The 21,082-nt window shown below is 52.8% G+C and overlaps 2 protein-coding genes across 10 annotated transcripts in view; one reads left to right on the top strand and one right to left on the bottom strand.

Annotated features, from left to right (window-relative positions):
- Nucleotides 1-2,599, top strand: part of POLR1G (RNA polymerase I subunit G) — a 3,171-nt gene extending 572 nt beyond the window's left edge. For both annotated transcript variants that reach the window (XM_011735959.2, XM_011735961.2), the window contains exons 2-3: nucleotides 201-342; nucleotides 1,222-2,599. In XM_011735959.2, the coding sequence (XP_011734261.2) occupies nucleotides 201-342; nucleotides 1,222-2,599 (1,520 nt within the window). The remainder of the gene's footprint in view (nucleotides 1-200; nucleotides 343-1,221) is intronic.
- LOC105478545 (ERCC excision repair 1, endonuclease non-catalytic subunit) lies at nucleotides 441-20,847 on the bottom strand. 8 transcript variants are annotated; one of them, XM_071087139.1, is made up of 11 exons: nucleotides 19,706-20,830; nucleotides 19,186-19,297; nucleotides 17,089-17,304; nucleotides 16,275-16,378; nucleotides 15,064-15,163; nucleotides 11,660-11,736; nucleotides 9,725-9,824; nucleotides 7,289-7,360; nucleotides 7,000-7,068; nucleotides 3,491-3,583; nucleotides 441-2,820 (listed from the first exon to the last, which is right to left on the bottom strand). In XM_071087139.1, exons 2-10 carry the CDS (start codon nucleotides 19,288-19,290, stop codon nucleotides 3,524-3,526), a joined length of 903 nt encoding a protein of 300 aa, XP_070943240.1. In that variant the 5' UTR covers nucleotides 19,291-19,297; nucleotides 19,706-20,830; the 3' UTR covers nucleotides 441-2,820; nucleotides 3,491-3,523. The 8 variants fall into 8 exon arrangements, 7 of the variants coding, with proteins under 7 accessions (XP_070943240.1, XP_070943241.1, XP_011734258.1 ...); XM_071087140.1 differs by lacking the exon at nucleotides 7,289-7,360 and having other exon boundaries at nucleotides 19,706-20,837; XM_011735956.3 differs by lacking the exon at nucleotides 3,491-3,583 and having other exon boundaries at nucleotides 19,706-20,819.
- Nucleotides 20,848-21,082: the final 235 nt, after the last annotated feature.

The raw sequence follows: 21,082 nt of genomic DNA on the forward strand, positions 1-21,082 counted from the left end.
CCCGTGGAGAGCAAGGCGCCCCCAGGGGTTGGATCGGTGAAGTTGAGGTCGCCTCTGGGGAACAGGTGGGCAGAAAGGAGGAACCAGGTTGAGGGGATTGGAGTGCTCACGAGGTTAAGACCAACGGACCGATAGGTGCGCCCTGCAAGATTGGACCGGTAAGGAGGTGTCAGTAGACCCCATTTCCCCTTCTGCTGCAGGTGCTGCTCGGTTCTCTTGTCCCCCTAACTTTATCGCGAAGCCCCCAGCCTCGGAGTCCCCTCGTTTCTCCTTGGAGGCGCTGACGGGTCCAGATACGGAGCTGTGGCTTATTCAGGCCCCTGCAGACTTTGCCCCAGACTGGTGAGTGGTCTTGTTGACGGAAAAGAGGGTCCCGATCCAGACCTCAGGAGCGGGTTCTTGAATTTGTCACAGGAAAGAATTCGAGGCGAGTCACAGAGCACAATGCAAGAGGCAAGTTTATTGGAAACTACTCCTTTACAGAGTAAAGTGTCCTCAGAAAGAAGGAGAAACCCACGACCCTTTGTTAGTATCTCTACTTATAAGGAACTAGAATTAAACTTGGAGTGTGCAGATAAGCTCACTAAACGTAGGGGCTATTGGTGTTATCCATGACCATTAATCCTGCAACCTAAGCTTGCTCATTTATATTATATTTAAGCAACGGGGGCTGCATTCTTAGGACATTTGGACATTCTGCAGGCTTGGTGGGACATGTCCTGTATGGCCATACATATTCTGTAATTATAATTGGTGGTCAGCTTGGGATGTGGTTATATTTAGGCCATAAGCATGAACCTTTTAAGTGCCTAGCTACTCACTTTAAGATGGAGTCACTCATGTTTTATTAAAGACCAGAGGCCACTGGGCGCAGTGACCCGTGCCTGTAATCCCATCACTTTGGGGGGCCGAGGCGGGCAGATCACTTGAGGTCAGGAGTTCAAGACCAGCCTGGCCAACATGGTGAAACTGTTTCTACTAAAAATACAAAAATTAGCCAGGCATGGTGGCAGGCGCCTGTAATCCCAGCTACTTGGGAGGCTGAGGCAGGAGACTCGCTTGAACCCAGGAGGTGGAGGTTGCAGTGAGCTGAGATTGTGCCACGGTACTCCAGCCTGGGTGACAGAGCAAGAGTCTGTCTCAAAAAAAAAAAAAAAAAAAAAAAAAAGCTTCCCTCTCCTGTTCCACTTAAGCCTCTGCCCTCCCTGTTTCTCTCTGTAGCTTCAATGGGCGGCATGTGCCTCTCTCTGGCTCACAGATCGTCAAGGGCAAGTTGGCAGGCAAGCGGCACCGCTATCAAGTCCTCGGCAGCTGTCCCCAGGCTGCAGAAGCGACCCTGCTGGCCCCCTCAACGGAGGCAGGAGGTGGGCTCGCCTGTGCCTCAGCCCCCCAGGGCACCCTAAGGATCCTTGAGGGTCCCCAGCAATCCCTGTCGGGGAGCCCTCTGCAGCTCATCCCAGCAAGTCCCCCACCACAGATCCCCCCTGGCCTGCGGCCTCGGTTCTGTGCCTTTGGGGGCAACCCACCAGTCACAGGGCCTAGGTCAACCTTGGCCCCCAACCTGCTCACCTCAGGGAAGAAGAAAAAGGAGATGCAGGTGACAGAGGCCCCAGTCACTCTGGAGGCAGTGAATGGGCACGGGGTCCTGGAGGTGGACATGGCTTTGGGGTCCCCAGAAATGGATGTGAGGAAGAAGAAGAAGAAGAAGAAAAATCAGCAGCTGAAAGAACCAGAGGTGGCAGGGCCTGTGGGGACAGAGCCCACAGTGGAGACACTGGAGCCTCTGGGAGTGCTGCTCCCGTCCACCACCAAGAAGAGGAAGAAGCCCAAAGGGACAGAAACCTTCGAGCCAGAAGACAAGACAGTGAAGCAGGGACAGAGTAACACGGAGCCTCTAGAAGACACAGTCCTGTCTCCGACCAAAAAGAGAAAGAGGCCAAAGGGGACGGAAGGGATGGAGCTAGAGGAGGGGGTGACAGTTGCGTGTCAGCCACAGGTGAAGGTGGAGCCACTGGAGGAAGGCATCCCTCTTCCCCCGACAAAGAGGAGGAAAAAAGAAAAGGAACAGATTGCAATGATGGAGTCAGGGACGGAGGCGATGGAGCCAGTGGAGCCAGAGATGAAGCCTCTGGAGTTCCCAGGGGGGATGATGGAGCCTCAACAGCCAGGTGGAGCTGAGCCTCAGGCCCAGGCAGCCCTGGCAGCTCCCAAAAAGAAGAGGAAGAAAGACAAACAGCAAAATGCCACAGTGGAGCCAGAGACAGAGGTGGTGGAGCCTGAGCTCCCGGATGACCTTGAGCCTCAGGTAGCTCCCACGTCCACCAAGAAGAAGAAGAAGAAAGAGAGAGGTCACACAATGACTGAGCTGAGGACTGAGCTGATTCAGCCACTAGAGTCTGAGCTGCCAGGGGAGGGACAGCCTGAGGCCAGGGCAACTCCAGGATCCACCAAGAAGAGGAAGAAGCGGAGTCAGGAAAGCTGGATGCCAGAAACAGTGCCCCCAGAGGAGATGCGGGGGCCACCGCTGAATTCAGAGCCTGGGGAGGAGGCTCCCACAGTCCGAGACAAGAAGCGGAGGAAGCAGCAGCAGCCTGTGTAATCTGCCCCGGGGAAACTGAGGAACTAAAGAAAGCTGAAGGTGCCCACCTAGGCCATCTGTTGTCACCCCAACAACCCCTCCCCAGAGACTGCACCAGCATAGCCAACAGGATCCTGGCCTGGGAGGATGCTTTATTTTTACCCCAGGGGTCTCCTTGGCAGCTGGGGTCATCCGGGTACTTTCAAGAAGGGCTCATGCAAGACATCAAAGAGCCTCCGGGCCTGGATGGGAGGGAGAGAAAAATGAGGAACCAGTCATTAAAGGAGCTGTTTCCTGGGCAAATCTAGAGTGGGGTTTCGGTTCTTTTTTTTTCCCCTATACCCTCAAGCATTTATCCATTGAGTTACAAACAATCCAGTTACAATCTTTTTAAGTTATTATTTATTTATTTATTTAGAGACGGAGACTTGCTCTGTCGCCCAGGCTGGAGTGCACTGGCGGGATCTCAGCTCACTGCAAGCTCCGCCTCCCAGGTTCACGCCATTCTCCTGCCTCAGCCTCCTGAGTAGCTGGGACTACAGGCGCCTGCCACCATGCCCGGCTAATTTTTTTTTTTTTTTTTTTTAAGTACAGACGGGGTTTCACCATGTTAGCCAGGATGGTCTCGATCTCCTGACCTCGTGATCCACCTGCCTCAGCCTCCCAAAGTGCTGGGATTATAGGCGTGAGCCACCGTGCCCGGCTAAGTTACTATTTTTTTTTTTTTTTTTGAGACGGAGTCTCGCGGTGTCACCCAGGCTAGAATGCAGTGGTGTGATCTTGGCTCACTGCAATCTCCACCTCCTGGGTTCCAGCAATTCTTCTGCCTCAGCCTCCCGAGTAGCTGGGCCTACAGGCGCCTGCCACCATGCCCGGCTAATTTTTGTATTTTTAGTAGAGATGGGGTTTCACCGTATCGGCCAGGCTGGTCTCGAACTCCTGACCTCATGATCCACCTGCCTTGACTTCCCAAAGTGCTGGGGTAACAGGTGTGAGCCACCGCACCTGGCCAAGTTAAAGTGTACAGTTATTATTGAATATAGTCACCTGGTTGTGCTATCAAATAGTATGTCTTATTCATTCTTTCTCTTTTTTTTTTTTTGTTTATGTGTGGTACCCATTAACCTTCCCCATCTCCCTGCCAGCCCCTCACTACCCTCCCCAGCCTCCAGGAACCATCCATCTACTCTATCTCCATGAGTTCAACTGTTTTGATTTTTAGATACACCAATAAGTGAGACACATGTGATGTTTGTCTTTCTGTGCCTGGCTTATTTCACTTAACATAATACTCCCCAGTTCATTATGTTGTAAACGACAGGATCTCTCTTTTTTTTTTTTGAAAAGGGTCTCTCACTGTTGCCCAGGCTGGAGTGCAGTGGCACGATCTTGGCTCACTGCAGTCTTCACCTCCCAGATTCAAGTGATTCTCCTGCCTCAGCCTCCTTAGTAGTTGAGATTACAGGCACGCGCCACCACACCCGACTAATTTTTGTATTTTTAGTAGAGACGAGGTTTCACCATGTTGGCCAGGCTGGTCTCGAACTCCTGACCTCAAGTGATCTGCCTGCCTCAGCCTCCCAAAGTGCTGGGATTAGAGGTGTGAGCCACCATGCCCAGCCAGGATCTCATACTTTTTTTTATGGCTGAAGAGTACTCCATTGTGTATAAGTACCACATTTTCTTTGCCTGGTCATCTGCTCATGGACACAGGTTGGTTCCAAATCTTGGCAATGTGAACTGTGCTGTAACAAACAGGAGTGCAGATACCTGTACCATACACTGATTTCCTTTCTTTGGGGATCTACCCAGCAGTGGGATTGCTGGATCATGTGGAAGCTGAACTTTCAGTTTTTAGAGGAGCCTCCAAACTGTTTTCCATAGTGGTTGTACTAATTTACATTCTCACCGAAAGTATACGAGGGTTCCCTTTTGTTCACATCCTCGCCACCATTTGTTATTGCCTGCCCTTTGGATAAAAGCCATTTCAAGGCCGGGCGCAGTGGTTCACACCTATAATCTCAGCACTTTGGGAGGCTGAGGTGGGTGGATCACCTGAAGTCAGGAGTTCAAGACCAGCCTGATCAACCTGGGGAAACCCCGTCTCTACTAAAAATACAAAAACTAGCGGGGCATGGTAGCGGGTGCCTGTAATCCCATCTACTCAGGAGGCTGATGTAGGAGAATCACTTGAACCCAGGAGACGAAGGTTGCAGTGAGCTGAGATCGCACCACTGCACTCCAGCCTGGGCAACAGAGCGAGACTCCATCTCAAAAAAAAAAGCCATTTTAATGGACCTGAGATGGTATCTCATTATAGTTTATTTTGCCTTTTTTTTTTTTGAGATGGAGTCTGGCTCTGCCACCCAGGCTGGAGTGCAGTGGTGTGATCTCAGCTCACTGCAACCTCTGACTCCCAGGTTCATGCCTTTTTCCTGCCTCAGCCTCCCGAGTAGCTGGGACTACAGGTGCCCACCACCACGCCCGGGTAATTTTTTTTTGTATTTTTAGTAGAGATGGGGTTTCACTGTGTTAGCCATCATGGTCTCCATCTCCTGACCTCATGATCCGCCCACCTCGGCCTCCCAAAGTGCTGGGATTACAGATGTGAGCCACCACACTTGGCCTATTTTTGGGTTTTTTTGAGACCGAGTTTCGCTTTTGTTGCCCGGGCTGGAGTGCAGTGGTGTAATCTCAGCTCACTGCAACCTCCATCTCCCAGGTTCAAGCGATTCTCCTGCCTCAGCCACCCAAGTAGCTGGGATTACAGGCGTGCACCACCACACCCAGCTAATTTTTGTATTTTTAGTAGATATGGGGTTTCGCCATGTTGGCCAGGCTGATCTTGAACTCCTAGCCTCAAGTGATCTGCCTGCCTCAGCCTCCCAAAGTGCTGGGATTACAGGCGTGAGCCACTGCGCCCGGCCTCATTGTAGTTTTGATTCACATTTTTCTGATGATCAGTGATGTTGAGCACCTTTTCCTATGCCTGCTTGCCATTTGTATATCTTTTGAGAAATGTTAATTCAAATCTTTTCCCCGCTTTTTGATCGGATTATATTTTATCCTATAGAGGTGTTAGAACTCATATCTTCTGGTTATTGATTCCTTGTCAGATGGTGAGTTTGCAAATATTTTCTCCCATTCTGTGTGTTGTCTCTTCACTTTGTGGATTGCTTCCTTTGCTGTGCAGAAGCTTTTTATTCTTTGTGACGGAGTCTCGCTCTGTCGCCCGGGCTGGAGTGCAGTGGCATGATCTCGGCTCACTGCAAGCTCCGCCCCCCGGGTTCATGCAATTCTCCTGCCTCAGCCTCGCGAGTAGCTGGGACTACAGGTGCCCGCCACCACGCCCGGCTAATTTTTTGTATTTTTAGTAGAGACAGGGTTTCACTGTTAGGATGGTTTCGATCTCCTTACCTCGTGATCCGCCTGCCTCGGCCTCCCAAAGTGCTGGGATTACACGCATGAGCCACCATGCCCAGCCTTTTAATTTTTTGAGACAGAGTTTCACTCTTGTTGCCCAGGCTGGAGTGCAATGGCGCGATCTCGGCTCACTGCAACCTCCACCTCCCAGGTTCAAATGATTGTCCTGCTTTAGCCTTCCAAGTAGCTGGGAATACAGGCATGTGCCACCACACCAGGCTAATTTTTTGTATTTTTAGTAAAGATGGGGTTTCTCCACATTGGCCAGGCTGGTCCCAAACTCCTGACCTCAGGTGATCCAGCTGCCTCAGCCTCCCAAAGTGCTGGGATTACAGGCGCGAGCCACCGCACTTGGCTTAGAAGCTTTTTAACTTGATGTGATCCCATTTGTCCATTTTGCTTTGGTTTCCTGTGCTTCTGGAGCATTACTCAAGAAATCTCTGCCCAGTGCAATGTCCTGGAGAGCTTCCCTATGTTTCCTTGTAGAAGTTTCATGCATTGGGGTCTTAGATTTAAGTCTTTAATCCATTTTGATTTGATTTTTGTATATGGCGAGAGTTAGGTGTCTAGTTTCATTCTTCTGCATTGGATTGCTTCTGCTTTGAGACAGGATCGCTCTGTCACCCAGGCTGGGGTGTAGTAATGTGATTATAGCTCACTGCAGCCTCAACCTCCTGGGCTCAAGCGATCCTCCCACCTCAGTTTCCCCAGTAGCTGAGACTACAGGCATGTAGCAAGCTCACACCACCATGCCCAGCTAGTTTTTGTTTGTTTGTTTTTAATAAAGGCGAGGTGTCCACTTGCCCAGGCTGGTCTCCAACTTCTGGCCTCAAGCAGTCCTCCTGCCTTGGCCTCCCAAAGTGTTGGGATTACAGGTGGTAGCCACTGTGTCCAGCCTTTGGTTCTTTTTTCACCTTAAAACTTTGGGGTCTCAGGTTGTGTTTACTTGGGGCTCCCTCCTTTCCCCAACTCCTTGGGTTCTTTCCCAGAGCTCTTACCTTCTGAGGGCCCAGGCCTGGGCATAAGGCCAGATCTTCTCTCGATGCAGCAATGAGCTGTTCCAGAGACTGAAAGGTGAAAGCAAGGGGTCAGGGTAGCTGAGCTTTTACAAAAGCCTCCCTGTCCCAGCTGAGGAGGGGCCTCAGATATTCCTCGGGGGAGGTGAGGGCCTGTGGGAAGGCAGGACGGGCCAAGGGGTGGGCAGGGAGATGGAAGGAAATGGGTGAAAGGCTTTCTAAAAAAGGCAAGGGGACAGAAATGCCTAGGGGCAGGGGAGCCTTTCCTTACTCCAAACGTGGTCAGGAGGGTCTGACTGTCTGTTTTGTTGACTGACTTCACGGTGGTCAGACATTCAGTCACCTGGAAGAGGAGGAGGCAGGAGTGTGTCAGGAGAAGAAAGGCCAGGGAGACTGAGCCTAGAGGGCGGGGCTGGGTCACAGCTGTGTCCCCAGACTGCCTGGCATGCAGGAAGCACTCAAATGCTTTTTTCCCCTACTGATTAAAAAGTCATCTCAGGCTGGGCATGGTGGCTCATGCCTAGTAATCCCAGTACTTTGGGAGGCCAAGGTGGGAGGATCACCTGATGTCAGGAGTTCGAGACTAGCTTGGTCAACATGGTGAAACCCCATCTCTACTAAAAATACAAAAAATGACTCAGGCGTGGTGGCAACACACCTGTAGTCCCAGCCACTCGGGAGGCTGAGGCAGGACAATCACTTGAACCCGGGATGCAGAGGATGTGGTGAGCGGAGACTGTGCCACTGCACTCCAGCCTGGGCGACAGAACAAGACTCTGTCTAAAAAACAAACAAACAACAACAAAAACAAACAAGAATTAGCCAGGCATGGTGGAGCACGCCTGTAATTCCAGCTACTAGGGAGGCTGAGCTGGGAGAATCGCTTGAACCTGGGAGGTGGAGGTTGCACTGAGCCAAGGTTATACCATTGCACTCCAGAGTGGGTGACAGAGCAAAACTCTGTCTCATTTAAAAAAAAAAACAAAAAATGCGGGGCGGGTGGGGGGCGGCCAGGCACAGTGGCTCACACCTGTAATCCCAGCACATTGTGAGGCTGAGGCGGGTGGATCACGAAGTCAGGAGTTCAAGACCAGCCTGGCCAATATGGTGAAACCCCGTCTCTACTAAAAATACAAAAATTAGTCAGGTGTGGTGGTGTGCACCTGTAATCCTAGCTACTCGGGAGGCTGAGGCAGGAGAATCACTTGAACCCAGGAGATGTACATTGCAGTGAGCCGAGATCATGCCACTGCACTCCAGCCTGGCAACAGAGCAAGGCTCTGTCTCCAAACAAACAAACAAAAAAACAATAACAAGAGCCTGGGTAAGGGGCGTGACCTCTCTGGGTCTCAATTTTTGGGCAAATGAGGATCCTAAAAGTAAAGTCGAGGGTGGCTGTGGACATCACTGGGATGTACCTGGGAATGCCCTCCAGCTCCACGGGGTGATAACAGATTCCTGAATGCTGACCGGTGTGGCCTGGGTGTTGGCTGCCTTGGTTTAAACCCCCACCCCATCTGACAGGCAAATCACTGCACTCCCTTTCTCCTTCATGATTGAGATGGGGGTTTTCAGAGCCTCTTCCCGGGAGAGTGATTGTAAACCAGGTTGTCAGGGTGATGTCTCTGGCAGAAGTAAGGGCTTCAGATGCAGGAGCTGTTGATACTAGGCCCTGACTATCTAATGGGGCCCCCTGGCTGTGTGATCTTTTCCCACAGTCCCCAGGACAGGCCTAAATGGCAGACCCCTCACCATCCCTCCATCGCTGGAGTCCAGAAGCAACAATGCATTCAGTAAACACTGAGGGCTGGGTGGTGCTAGAGACACATTGGGGACCAAGAGAGCCCCCAAGCTGCCCTTCTGGGGCTCCCAGACTGGTTGGGGAGATAAATCAGTTCCAAACAATGATGGCTCAAAGAGACAGGACTGGATGGGGGAACCCAGCAGGAACACTTAACTTGGCCTAGGTATCAGGGAAGGCTTCCTGGAGGAGGTAGTATCAAAGCTGAGATGTGAAAGATGGAATTAGGCAGGTAAGGCTGGGCGTGATGACTCATGCCTGTAATCCCAGCACTTTGGGAGACTGAGGAGGGTGGATCACCTGAGGCCAGGAGTTTGAGACCAGCCTGGCCAACATAGTGAAACCCCATCTTCACTAAAAAATACAAAAATTAGATGGGCATGGTTGCGGGTACTTGTAGTCCCAGCTACTGGGGAGGCTCAGGCAGGAGAATCGCTTGAACCCAGGAGGCGGGGGTTGCAGTGAGCTGAGATCATGCCATTGCACTCCACCCTGGGCAACAGAGTGAGACTCCATCTCAAAAAAAAAAAAAAAAGGAATTAGGCAGGTAATTGGGCAGAGGGAATAGAATGGGCAAGTGCTTGGTGAAGCGAGCTAGGCCTGGGAGAAGTGAAGTGTAAAGTGGGGGCCACGGGGCTTCTGAGCCTGACGGGCTCTTGTTGAGCCTGGCCAGAAGCCCGGGCTTTCCCCCTCGGGGTACTGGGGAGCCATGGGAGGATTTTGAGCTGGGGAGGGTAGCAGCAGATTTGTGCTCAGGAAAACCCCTCTAGCTGCAGTCTGGGTGGGATGGGGCAGGGAAGACAGGCCCAGGGATGAATGCACAGTGCCTTAAGATTGGAACTGAAGCTCAACCACCCAGGAGCTGCGGGGAAGCCCAGGCAGGGATGGAAGGTGAGGTGGCCTCACCCGGGAGACGAAGTCCTGATCTAGCTTCTCCATCAGGAGGTCCGCCGGTTTCTGCTCATAGGCCTTATAGGTCTCCAGGTACCGCCCAGCTTCCTCTGGACTAGGATAACAGGATACAGGGCAGCAGGAAGTGAGGTATCAGATTGTAGATTTGCTTCATTATGGTCAGTCATAAGAATTACCAATACTAGGCCGGGTGCAGTGGCTTATGCCTGTAATCCCAGCACTTTGGGATGATGAGGCAGGCAGGTCATCTGAGGTCAGGAGTTCGAGACCAGCCTGGCCAACATGGTGAAACCCCATTTCTACTAAAAATACAAAAAAGTAGCTGGGCTTGGTGGCATGTGCCTGTAGTCCCAGCTACTCAGGAGGCTGAGACAGGAGAATCACTTGAACCCAGGAAGTGGAGGTTGCAGTGAGCCGAGATCGCGCCATTGCACTGCCGCTTGGGCAACAAGAGTGAAACTCCGTCTCAAAAAAAAAAAAAAAAAAACAAAAAGCCTGGGCGAGTGGCTCACGCCTGTAATCCCAGCACTTTGGGAGGCCGAGGCGGGGGGATCACGAGGCCAGGAGATCGAGACCATCCTGGCTAACATGGTGAAACCCCGTCTCTACTAAAAATACAAAAAAATTAGCCGGGCGTGGTGGCGGGTGCCGGTAGTCCCAGCTACTCAGGAGGCTGAGGCAGGAGAATGGCCATGAACCCGGGAGGCGGAGCTTGCAGTAAGCCGAGATCGCGCCACTGCACTCCAGCCTGGGCGACAAAGCAAGACTCTGTCTCAAAAAAAAAAGAATTGTTGATGCTAAAAATCAAAATTCCAGCCCATCCCCCTGCCAAATACAACCTGGTAGTGACCACTGCTGGGCGCATCTTGATATCTTTTCTGGCTATGGGCCAGCTCTTGGGAGTCTGACCCCACCTCTGCCTGGGCAATCCTGGGCCAGTGGTTTGCTCTCTGGGCCTCAGTTTCCTCACTGTAAAGTGGGGTGGTCAGGCATAGTGGCTCATGCTTGTAATCCCAGCACTTTGGGAGGCTGAGGCAGGAGGATCACTTGAGCTCAGGAGTTTGAGACCAGCCAGGATAACATAGCAAGATGTTGTCTCTACAAAAAATTAAAAATTAGCCAGGTGTGGTGGTGTGTGCCTTCAGTCTCAGCTGCTTGGGAGGCTGAGGCAGAACTGCCTGAGCCTGGTAAGTTGAGGCTTCAGTAACCTGTGATAGCGCCACTGCACTCCAGCCTTGGCAACAGAGCAAGACCCTATCTCAAAAATTAATAATAAAGTGGGGAGGATGGTATGACTGTGAAGATCAGAAAATACTCTGGAATGCTCTGTAAGTGCCAAAAGCAGCCTGGCACTGCTGAAGAAATGTTAGCTATTTTGGAAGGGAAGTCAGCACACAAACTGTTTGTACTGGGTTTGACAGGAGGAAAACCAGAAACACTGCTTATTTTCCCACTGCAGCAAGAAGCCAACCTCATGAAATGTTCAGCTTCCAGCCAGGCACAGTGGCTCATGCCTGTAATCCCAGCACTTTGGGAGGGTGAGGCGGGAGGATCACCTGAGGTCAGGAGTTCAAGACCAGCCTGGCCAACATGGCAAAACCCCGTCTCTACTAAAAACACAAAAGAATTAGCTGGGTGTGGTGGTGCGCACCTGTAATCCCAGCTACTCGGGAGGTCAGGAGAATTGCTTGAACTCCCAAGGCAGAGCTGAGATTGCGCCACTGCACTCCAGCCTGGGGGACAGAGTGAGGCTCTGTATCAAAAAAAAAAAAAAGATATTAAGACCTTGTTTTACAGATGAGGAAACTGAAGGCCAGAGAGAGGCACTGCCTGCACCAGGCCCACACAGGAAGGCAAAGGGAAGGGTTGGGCAGGGTGGGATGGGGGAGCAGGTAGAGCCTGAATGAGGCAGGGAAGCCCCCATCTCACCTCCAGGCGAGGATCAGTGTGCAGTCGGCCAGGATACACATCTTAGCCAGCTCCTTCAGGGCCTGCTGGGGATCTTTCTGGAGGAGAAAATCAGAATTAGAAACCTAGAAGCCAGGAATTACAAAAATTAGCCAGGAGTGGTGGCATGTGCCTGTAATCCCGGCTACTAGGGAAGCTGAGGTAGAGAATTGCTTGAACCCGGGAGGTGGAAATTGCAGTGAGCCGAGATCGCACCACTGCACTCCAACCTGGGCAACAGAGCGAGACTCCATCTCAAAAAAAAAAAAAAAAAAGAACAAAAAGGGAATTAAAGCCTGAAAACACAGTAGCTCAGGAAGCCAAGAGCCTCTCACCCAGTTGTCACTCTCTAAGCTCCTACTGGGTGCCTGGCCCGTGCTAAGCTGTGCTAGGACCCAGCAGTGGCTGAGACAGCCCTGACTCTGCCCTCCCAGGACTCACAGTCTGATGAGCAGGACAGACCTGTCCCCAGACACTGATGATCTGGAGTGGCCAGGGCTGCGATGTGGGAGCCAGAGGAGGGACCGAGCCTGCCTGGGGGATCAGAGAGGGCTTCTTGGAGGAGGGGACATCTGACCTGAGACCCAAAGGAGGATGAGGAGGAGGAAAGGATGAAAAGGAGACCAGAAAAGGGAATTCCAGACACAGAGAACAGCATGGGCAAAGGATGGGAGGGGAAAGAGGGCTTGAGGAATTAGAATTCGCTCCCTACGGGAGGGACCATGTGAAATTCCATGAGAAGCACAGACTCTGGAAAACTAGGTAGAGGTCAGAGGTACACAGGGCCCCATAGGTCATGGAAGGGAGCAGAACTTTCTCCTAGGTGCTTAGGAGCCATGGCAGTTTTATGATCTTTTTTTTTTTTTTTTTTTTTGAGACAGATTCTCGTTCTGTTGCCCAGGCTAGAGTGCAGTGACATGATCTTGGCTCACTGCAACCTCTGCCTGCCGGGTTCAAGCAGTTCTGCCTCAGCCTCCCGTGTAGCTGGGATTACAGGCGCACGCCACCACGCTCAGCTAAATTTTGTATTTTTAGTAGAGATGGGGTTTCACCATGTTGGCCAGGCTGGTCTTGAACTTCTGATCTCAGGTAATCCCAAAGTGCTGGGATTACAGGCGTGAGCCACCCCCAGTGGGTGATTTTTAAAAAATTTTTAGATACAGGGTCTTGCTGTGTTACCCAGTCTGGTCTTCAACTGCTGGCCTCAAGCAATCCTCTTCCACTGGGTTAGGTGCAGTGGCTCATGCCTGTAATCCTAGTTCTTTGAGAGGTTGAGGCAGGAGGATCACTTGAGGCCAAGAGTTCAAGACTAGTCTAGGCAACAGAGTGGAGACCCTATCTCTATAAAATACAAAAAAATATGGTGATGTGGACCTATGATGGGACCTATAGTCCCAGCTACTTAGGAGGCTGAGGTGGGAGGATCACTTGAGCCCAGGAGGTCAAGGCCGCACTGTCCTATGATTGGGCCACTGCACTCCAGCCTGGGCAACAGAGCAGGACCCTGTGTCAAAACAAACAAACAAACAAACAAAGAGATAAGCTGGGCGTGGTGGCTCACACCTGGAATCCCAACAGTTTGGGAGGCCGAGGTGGGCAGATCACTTGAGGTCAGGCGTTTCAGACCATCCTGGCCAACATGGTGAAACCCGTCTCTACTAAAAATACAAAAATTGGCTGGGCGCAGTGGCTCACGTCTGTAATCCCAGCACTTTGGGAGGCCGAGGCGAGTGGATCATGAGGTCAGGAGATTGAGCCCAGCCTGGCCAGCATGGTCAAACCCCATCTCTACAAAAAAACAAAAAATTAGCCAGTCATGGTGATACGTGCCTGTAATCCCAGCTACTTGGGAGGCTGAGTCAGGAGAATCACTTGAACCCAGGAGGCGGAGGTTGCAGTGAGCCAAGATTGCACCACTACACTCCAGACTGGGCAAAAGAGTGAGACTCTGGGCCGGGCGCGGAGGCTCACGCTTGTAATCCCAGCACTTTGGGAGGCCGAGGCGGGCGGATCACGAGGTCAGGAGATCGAGACCATCCTGGCCAACATGGTGAAACCCCGTCTCTACTAAAAATACAAAAAATTAGCCGGGTGTGGTGGCAGGCGCCTGTAGTCCCAGCTACTCAGGAGGCTGAGGCAGGAGAATCGCGTGAACCTGGGAGGCGGAGCTTGCAGTGAGCAGAGATCGTGCCACTGCACTCCAGCCTGGGCGACAGAGTGAGACTCCATCTCAAAAAAAAAAAAAAAAAAAAGAGTGAGACTCTGTCTCAAAACAATAAATAAACAAATAAATAAACAAACAAACAAACAAATAAATAAATAAGCCAGGCATGGTGTAGTGTGCCTGTAATCCCAATTGCTCGGGAGGCTGAGGCAGGAGAATTATTTGAACCCAGGAGGCGGAGGTTGCAGTGAGCCAAGATCTCGCCATTGCACTCCAGCCTAGGAGACAGAGGAGACTCCATCTTAAAAAAAAAAGAGAGGCCGGGCGTGGTGGCTCAAGCCTGTAATCCCAGCACTTTGGGAGGCCGAGATGGGCGGATCACGAGGTCAGGAGATCGAGAGACGATCCCGGCTAACACGGTGAAACCCCGTCTCTACTAAAAAATACAAAAAAATAGCCGGGCGAGGTGGCGGGCGCCTGTAGTCCCAGCTACTCGGGAGGCTGAGGCAGGAGAATGGCGTAAACCCGGGAGGCGGAGCTTGCAGTGAGCTGAGATCCGGCCACTGCACTCCAGCCTGGGTGACAGAGCAAGACTCCGTCTCAAAAAAAAAAAAAAAAGAGAGAGAGAGAGAGATATGAACGGGCGTGGTGGCTCCTGCCTGTAATCCCAGCACTTTGGGAGGCTGAGGCGGGTGGATCACCTGAGGTCAGGAGTTCAAGACCAGCCTGGCCAACATAGTGAAAACCAGTCTCTGCTAAAAATACAAAAATCAGCCAGGTGTGGTGGTGCATGCCTATAATCCCAGCTACTCAGGAGGCTGAGGCAGGAGAATCGCTTGAATCCCGGAGGCAGAAGTTGCAGTGAGCCAAGATGCAGTCATTGCACTCCAGCCTGGGCAACAAGAGCGAAACTCCATCTCAAATAAATAAACAAACAAAAAACACACACACAAAAGAGATATTTAGGGGGCAGAGATCTGGGACTAATTGAAGGGGATGTGGGGAAAGAGGAAACAGATAATTTTGCCTTCCCCTCTCCTTGCCAACATAGTGTCTTGGTGACCCATGTCAATCTCAGATGTGAAAAACCTTCCTCACTGAGGTTTTAGCTGCATTTCCTCTCAGAAGGGATTCAACAGTACGCTGCACAACCTCGAGGCCCAGCACTCCCCATTTCAGAGATGGGGCCAGTGAGGCCAGCTGGGGAGCGACCCCTGCTTACCACATCCACCTGGATGAGCAGGACCCGCAGGGCGAAGTTCTTCCCCAGGCTCTGCAGCCGCCCATGGATGTAGTCCGGGTGCAGGTTGTGGTAGCGGAGGCTGGTGGGGGCAAGGAGGAGGAGTTGAGAAGTCTCAGTCTCTTCGAGACCCCCAAAGCCCTTCTGCCCTCTCACTGAAATACTAAGGGCTCAGAGTGCGGCACAGGGGACAGAGGGGCCCTGAGGCCCACAGAGGGTCAGTCACTTGCCACAGGTCTCTCTTCCAAGAAGATGCTCCACAGGGATTGGCAGCCAGGGCCACATGGCTGTGGTTACCCAGAAGCCCAGACCCCTGGCTTCTTCATGAAGAGGGGAAGAGACTTGGGCTTCAAGGGGAGAACAGGTGCCAGGGGCCCTGGAGAGTGTGAGCGCGGGGACGTTGCGTGGCTCGCAGTGGGAAGCAGGGCCCACGCCAGCCCATCTGCTCTGGCCTCGGAGGGCTATGGTGAGGGCTTCACGACCCAGCGAACTAGGACTGGCGCTGCCCAGCAGTCTGCAGCTCTCACAGCCTGCGGGGAGCACAGGAACTCACAGGTTTCACTTCCTCTGTCTGGGCCTGTCTGCAGAGGGGCCCCTGGGTTGGGGAAGTTGTTTAACTAGGGTAGAGATGGGAGAAATCCTGCCTCTCCTCAACTCCAGTCAAGGATGTCGGGAACATGAGTGACCCAGTCCCTCCACCCTTAAATCCAGGAGTCTGGCCCTCAGGCCTTCCTCCCTGAGACCCAGGAGTCCAGGCCCCCAGCCCCTCCTCCCTCAGACCCAGGAGTCCAGGCCCCCAGCCCCTCCTCCCTCAGACCCAGGAGTCCAGACCCCGGCCCCTCCTCCCTCAGACCCAGGAGTCCAGACCCCGGCCCCTCCTCCCTCAGACCCAGGAGTCCAGGCCCCCAGCCCCTCCTCCCTCAGACCCAGGAGTCCAGACCCCGGCCCCTCCTCCCTCAGACCCAGGAGTCCAGGCCCCCAGCCCCTCCTCCCTCAGACCTAGGAGTCTGGGCCCCAGCTCTTGTTGCACTGGGCACCTCTAGGCCAAGACCCCCTTCCTCCAACACAGGGTCCCACCAAGGCCCAGAGCCTGCAGGACCATGCCCATAGAACAGTCCAGAACACTGGGACATGACCCTCCCAGGCCAGTGGGGTGTCCTTCCTGAAAGCTGGGGTGGCGCCGCAGAGCTCACCTGAGGAACAGGGCACAGGTGCTCTGGCCCAGCACATAGTCGGGGATTACATCGCCAAATTCCCAGGGCACGTTGCGCACGAACTTCAGTACGGGATTGCCCCTCTGGGGAGGGAGGAAGGGCAGAAGCCATCAATAGGGATGACCCTTGGCAACCACAGGGCCCTCCTCTACCTCTTCTCGCACCTCCTCTCTCCTCCCACCTCTTCCCACACCTCCTCCCTCCTCCCACCTGTGCCTGGGTCTTTTCCAGCTTCTCTCTCCTCCTCCCAACCCTGGACAGTCCCTGGTCCTCTGATCCAGGTTCCTCCCCTCCACTCCACTGGCACCAGGCCTTTCCTAAAGGGTCCCCGGGTCTGTCTCCAGCTCAACCCTCTCCCCCAGCCCCAGTCTGTGAGTCATGTGGTCCTGAACACCTCCTGCCCCTACGCCCGGCTAATTTTTGTATTTTTAGTAGAGACGAGGTTTCACCATGTTGGCCAGGCTGGTCTCGAACTCCTGACCTCAGGTGATCCATCTGCCTCAGCCTCCCAAAGTGCTGGGATTACAGGCATGAGCCACCGCACCTGGCCTCATTCAGTACATTTTAAGTAAATTAACAAGCCTGGGGTCAGGAAACAGAGCTGCACCAACACAGCCACAGCCCCAGCAAGAGCTGGGGCACTCTCAACCCACACACCGATGTTGAACGAATGAATAAATGAATGGCGAGAACAAAGTGGCTGGAACTCAGACCTCCTTCCACTGGAGTCATCCCTAGAACAGCGTTTCCCACTGAAAACCTCAAGGCTCCACTTCTCCGTCTCCCTCCTCACCTGCCGAGGGCTCACAATGATGCTGTTGGATTTTGCCCCCGGTTTCAGGGCCTGGTTGGGGGTCTCTCCTGCCAGGGGCTCTGACCCTGTGGGGCACGTGGCCCCAGCCCCTCCCGGAGGCTGTGAGATGGCATATTCAGCGTAAGTCTGAGGGGCCGCCTGGGCCGAGGTGTCCACAGTGGGAAGGCTCTGTGTGGATTTGAATAAGGGCTTGGCCTGTGGGGAGAAAGGGAGTTTGCAGGGGACCAGTTGGGGTGAGCAGGGGACATCTGAGGCCCTGTGAGTTCCTCTCCCCTTTCTTTTTCTTTTTTTTTTTTTTCCGAGAGAGTCTCATTCTGTCACCCAGGCTGGAGTGCAGTGGCACAATCTTGGCTCACTGCAACCTCCACCTCCCGGGTTCAAGCAATTATCCTGCCTCAGCTTCCCGAGTAGCTGGGATTACAGGTGCCCGCCACCACGCCCAGCTAATTTTCTTTTTTTTTTGAGATGGAGTCTTGCTCTGTCACCGAGGCTGGAGTGCAATGGCGTGATCTCGGCTCACTGCAACCTCCGCCTCCCAGGTTCAAGCGATTCTCCTGTCTCAGCCTCCCGAATAGCTGGGACTACAGGTGCGTACCACCATGCTGGCTAATTTTTGTATTTTTAGTAGAGAGGGGGTTTCAACATGTTGTCCAGGCTGATCTCGAACTCCTAACCTCAGGTGATCCGCCTGTCTCGGCCTCCCAAAGTGTTGGGATTAGAAGTGTGAGCCACAGCACTTTACCCCTCTCCCCTCTTTAGGGCTGCCCATCTTCCTTCCTCTAATGTCCCTTCCAGAAGGCTGAGAGCTCAAAATCTGAATCCAGCCACTTCTGCCCCACTCCTCAGTCTCCACTCTGGTCCCAGCCAACAGCGTTTCACCCTTGGACCACTGAAGTCACTTCTTCACCAGCTCCTTGCCCACACTCTCACCCCCTGGAAGTCTGTCCCCTACACTAAATCTTTATGTCCTTCCTCTGCTGAGAGCTAGTGGGTGGCTCCTGCCTCAGAGTGAAAGTCAAAGCTGTCACCATCACCCAAAAGGCTGTAGATCTGTCCCTGATCCTTGCCTTAGAGACTACACCTTCTGCCACTTCTCCCTTGCTTTCTCTACTACAGCCCCACTGGACTTCGTGCTGCCCTTGAATGTGGCAGGCTCTCTCTGACCTCACGGCTTTGGCACTGGCTGTTCCCTCTACCCCAGACGTCTCTATGGCTCACTCCCTCACCTCTTTCACGTCTCTACCAAGATGTCACCTCCTCAGAGAGGCCCTCCCTTGAACTTCCTATCTAAAGTAGGAAGGGGCCAGGCACGGTGGCTCATGCCTGTAATCCCAGCACTTTGGGAGGCCGAGATGGACGGATCACTTGAGGTTCAAGACCAGCCTGACCAACATGGTGAAACTCTGTCTCTATTAAAAATACAAAAATTAGCCGGATGTGGTGGCACGCTCCTGTAATCCCAGTGGGGAGGCTGAGGCAGGAGAATCGCTTGAATCCGGGAGGCGGAGGCTGCAGTGAGCTGAGATGGTGCCAGTGCACTCCAGCCTGGGTGACAGAGCCAGACTGTCTCAAAATAATAAATAAATAAAATAAAGTAGGAAGGTCCTCTTCCTCATCACGCCCTATATCCTTAGCTCACTTTCCTTTTCTTCATAGCCAATGCTAATCACCAATCGATTGTTTTCCCTTGGGAAGGAGATTTCAATATTGCCAGGTCCTTCCATTTACCAAAATATGTCTAAAGTATAGATTTTAAGATTGCAAAACCTGGCAATTCTTAAACATGAGCAATAAATTCATGTCTTAAAAAATCAGGGTGCTGGCCTCATAAAACACATCAGGGGTTACCTGCTGAATGCCAGTGTCTGGCCTCTGCCTCAGCCCTCTCTTAGAACCAATCATCCATTTCACAGATGGGGAAACTGGGACCTGTGGAGGACCAAGGACTGCTTCCCCAAGTCGTCCGTGGCCCCCAAATCCACTAACCCACACCCTGGTCCCACAGGTCCCATCCTATTCTCTTCCTCCTCCTAACACCCGCCAGCCTCCCAGGGGCCCCGCATCTCCTTGTCCTACCGCTCCAGGAGGAACCTCATCCTCGTCGAGGGGTATCACAAATTTCCTCCTTGCTGGAGGCACTGAGGGCTGGGGCACCCCCTCTTTGTCCTTCCCAGGGTCCATGTGGAACCTGAAAGGGAAGGTGCCAGGAGCAAGTGAGCCATCGGCGTCTACGTTCTCATCCCCCAGCAGGAACCCCCACTCATAGCCGTCCCCCACAAAACTCCCAGAGCCCCATAGCGTCAGGTCCCAAACACCCAGCGCCCGAGGTTCTATAACGCCCCGCCCCTTTGACCGCTACCTTCTGCTCGCCCCGCCCCTTACAAGTCCCATAGCTCCGCCTCTCGCCCCCACTGGATTCTATTGGCTCTGTCCCCACCGTCCCCCGACTTCCGTTCGCCCAGCCCCCGGGGCTACATCTGGACGCCCACCCCACGCCTGGCCTTGTCCATCTCTCAGACTCGGCAATGATTGGCTTCCGCGGTCGCCAATCTCCACCTGCAGTCCCGCCTCCCGCCCCCTCTGTTCCCGGCCTTACGGTTTCAGAGCCGCGAATTCAGTTGCTGGTCTTGGAGCCTCAAGGGAAAGACTAGAGAGGGACTGAGGCCGACCACCGCCAGCACTGCCAGCGCGGCCCAGGGCTCGCCGCACTTCCGGCCTCTCTGGCCCCGCTCCCCAGGAGAGTAGAGCATAGAGCAGGGCGATCTCTATGCAACTCTCTATGGTCCTGGAGGACCGCGGAGTTCGTGGGAGGAGAGATATCTATGTGGCCGCAGAGGATCTGGCTCCCAAATTTTTCAGTTCCAAAGCCCATACTGAGCGCTTCTGTGTGCCGGGAATCCTGGCAGGGCTCAGGGGAGAAGAGATCGCAGGAGATCCAACTTGGTCTCTCCTCTCAGTACGCAGAGACTTAAGTTTGAATCCCAACTCAGACATTGACTTGGCCTCAGTTTCCCCATTCATTCATTTATTCCACACCTATTCCCCCCATGCGCTTCCTCTGTTCCCGGTCCTGTGCGAGTCCGTGCTGGTGAAACAGCAGTGACCAACGACAGCCCCGTGTTGTCCTCCCGGAGCTTACGGTTCAGTAAGGGACACAGACACGTTCCCAAACAGTGATGACTTAGAATGGGCAGATCTGGGATGGGAGATCCCGGGAGAGCCGTGGGGTGGGGGTCAGAGGGAGCGCCTGACTCAGCCGCCGAGTCCGGAAGGGCTTCCTGGAGGAAGGGACATCTGAGCAGAGGCCTGGCTGATGAGTTAGTATTAGTCACTTCCTGAAAGGATAGTATCACACTGTTCTAACTTGCAGCTCTCTGATTACTAAGGAAATGGAACGGTTTTTGTGAATGTATTGGTCTTATAAATTTTGTCTTCTGTGAATTGCTTGCTCATATTCCTTGTCCATTTTTTAAATGGGTTGTATGGCTTTTTTATTACTATTAATTTCTAGGGGTACTTTATGGATTCCGATTCTAATCCTTAGTTACCTATATTGCAAACATTTCCTCCTAGTTTCTACTTTGGGTTTTAACTTTAGTTATTTTTGGCACAGAAGTTATTTGTGTTTATGTACAACTATTTATCAATCTGTTCCGTTCTGACTTTTGCTTTTGGTGTGTTAAGAGCCCTGCCATAACCCAGGGTCATAATGATAAATTCTTTTTTTTTTTTTTGAGACGGAGTTTCGCTCTTATTACCCAGGCTGGAGTGCAATGGTGCGATCTCGGTTCACTGCAACCTCCACCTCCCGGGTTCAAGCGATTCTCCTGCCTCTTTAGTAGCTGGGAATTACAGGCATGCGCCACCATGCCCGGCTAATTTTTTTTTTTTCTCTCTCCATTTTTAGTAGAGACGGGGTTTCACCATTTTGGCCAGGCTGGTATCGAACTCCTGACCTCAGTTGGTCCACCTG

Source organism: Macaca nemestrina, chromosome 20 (genome assembly GCF_043159975.1).
Source record: "Macaca nemestrina isolate mMacNem1 chromosome 20, mMacNem.hap1, whole genome shotgun sequence".
NCBI classification, from domain to species: Eukaryota; Metazoa; Chordata; class Mammalia; order Primates; family Cercopithecidae; genus Macaca; species Macaca nemestrina.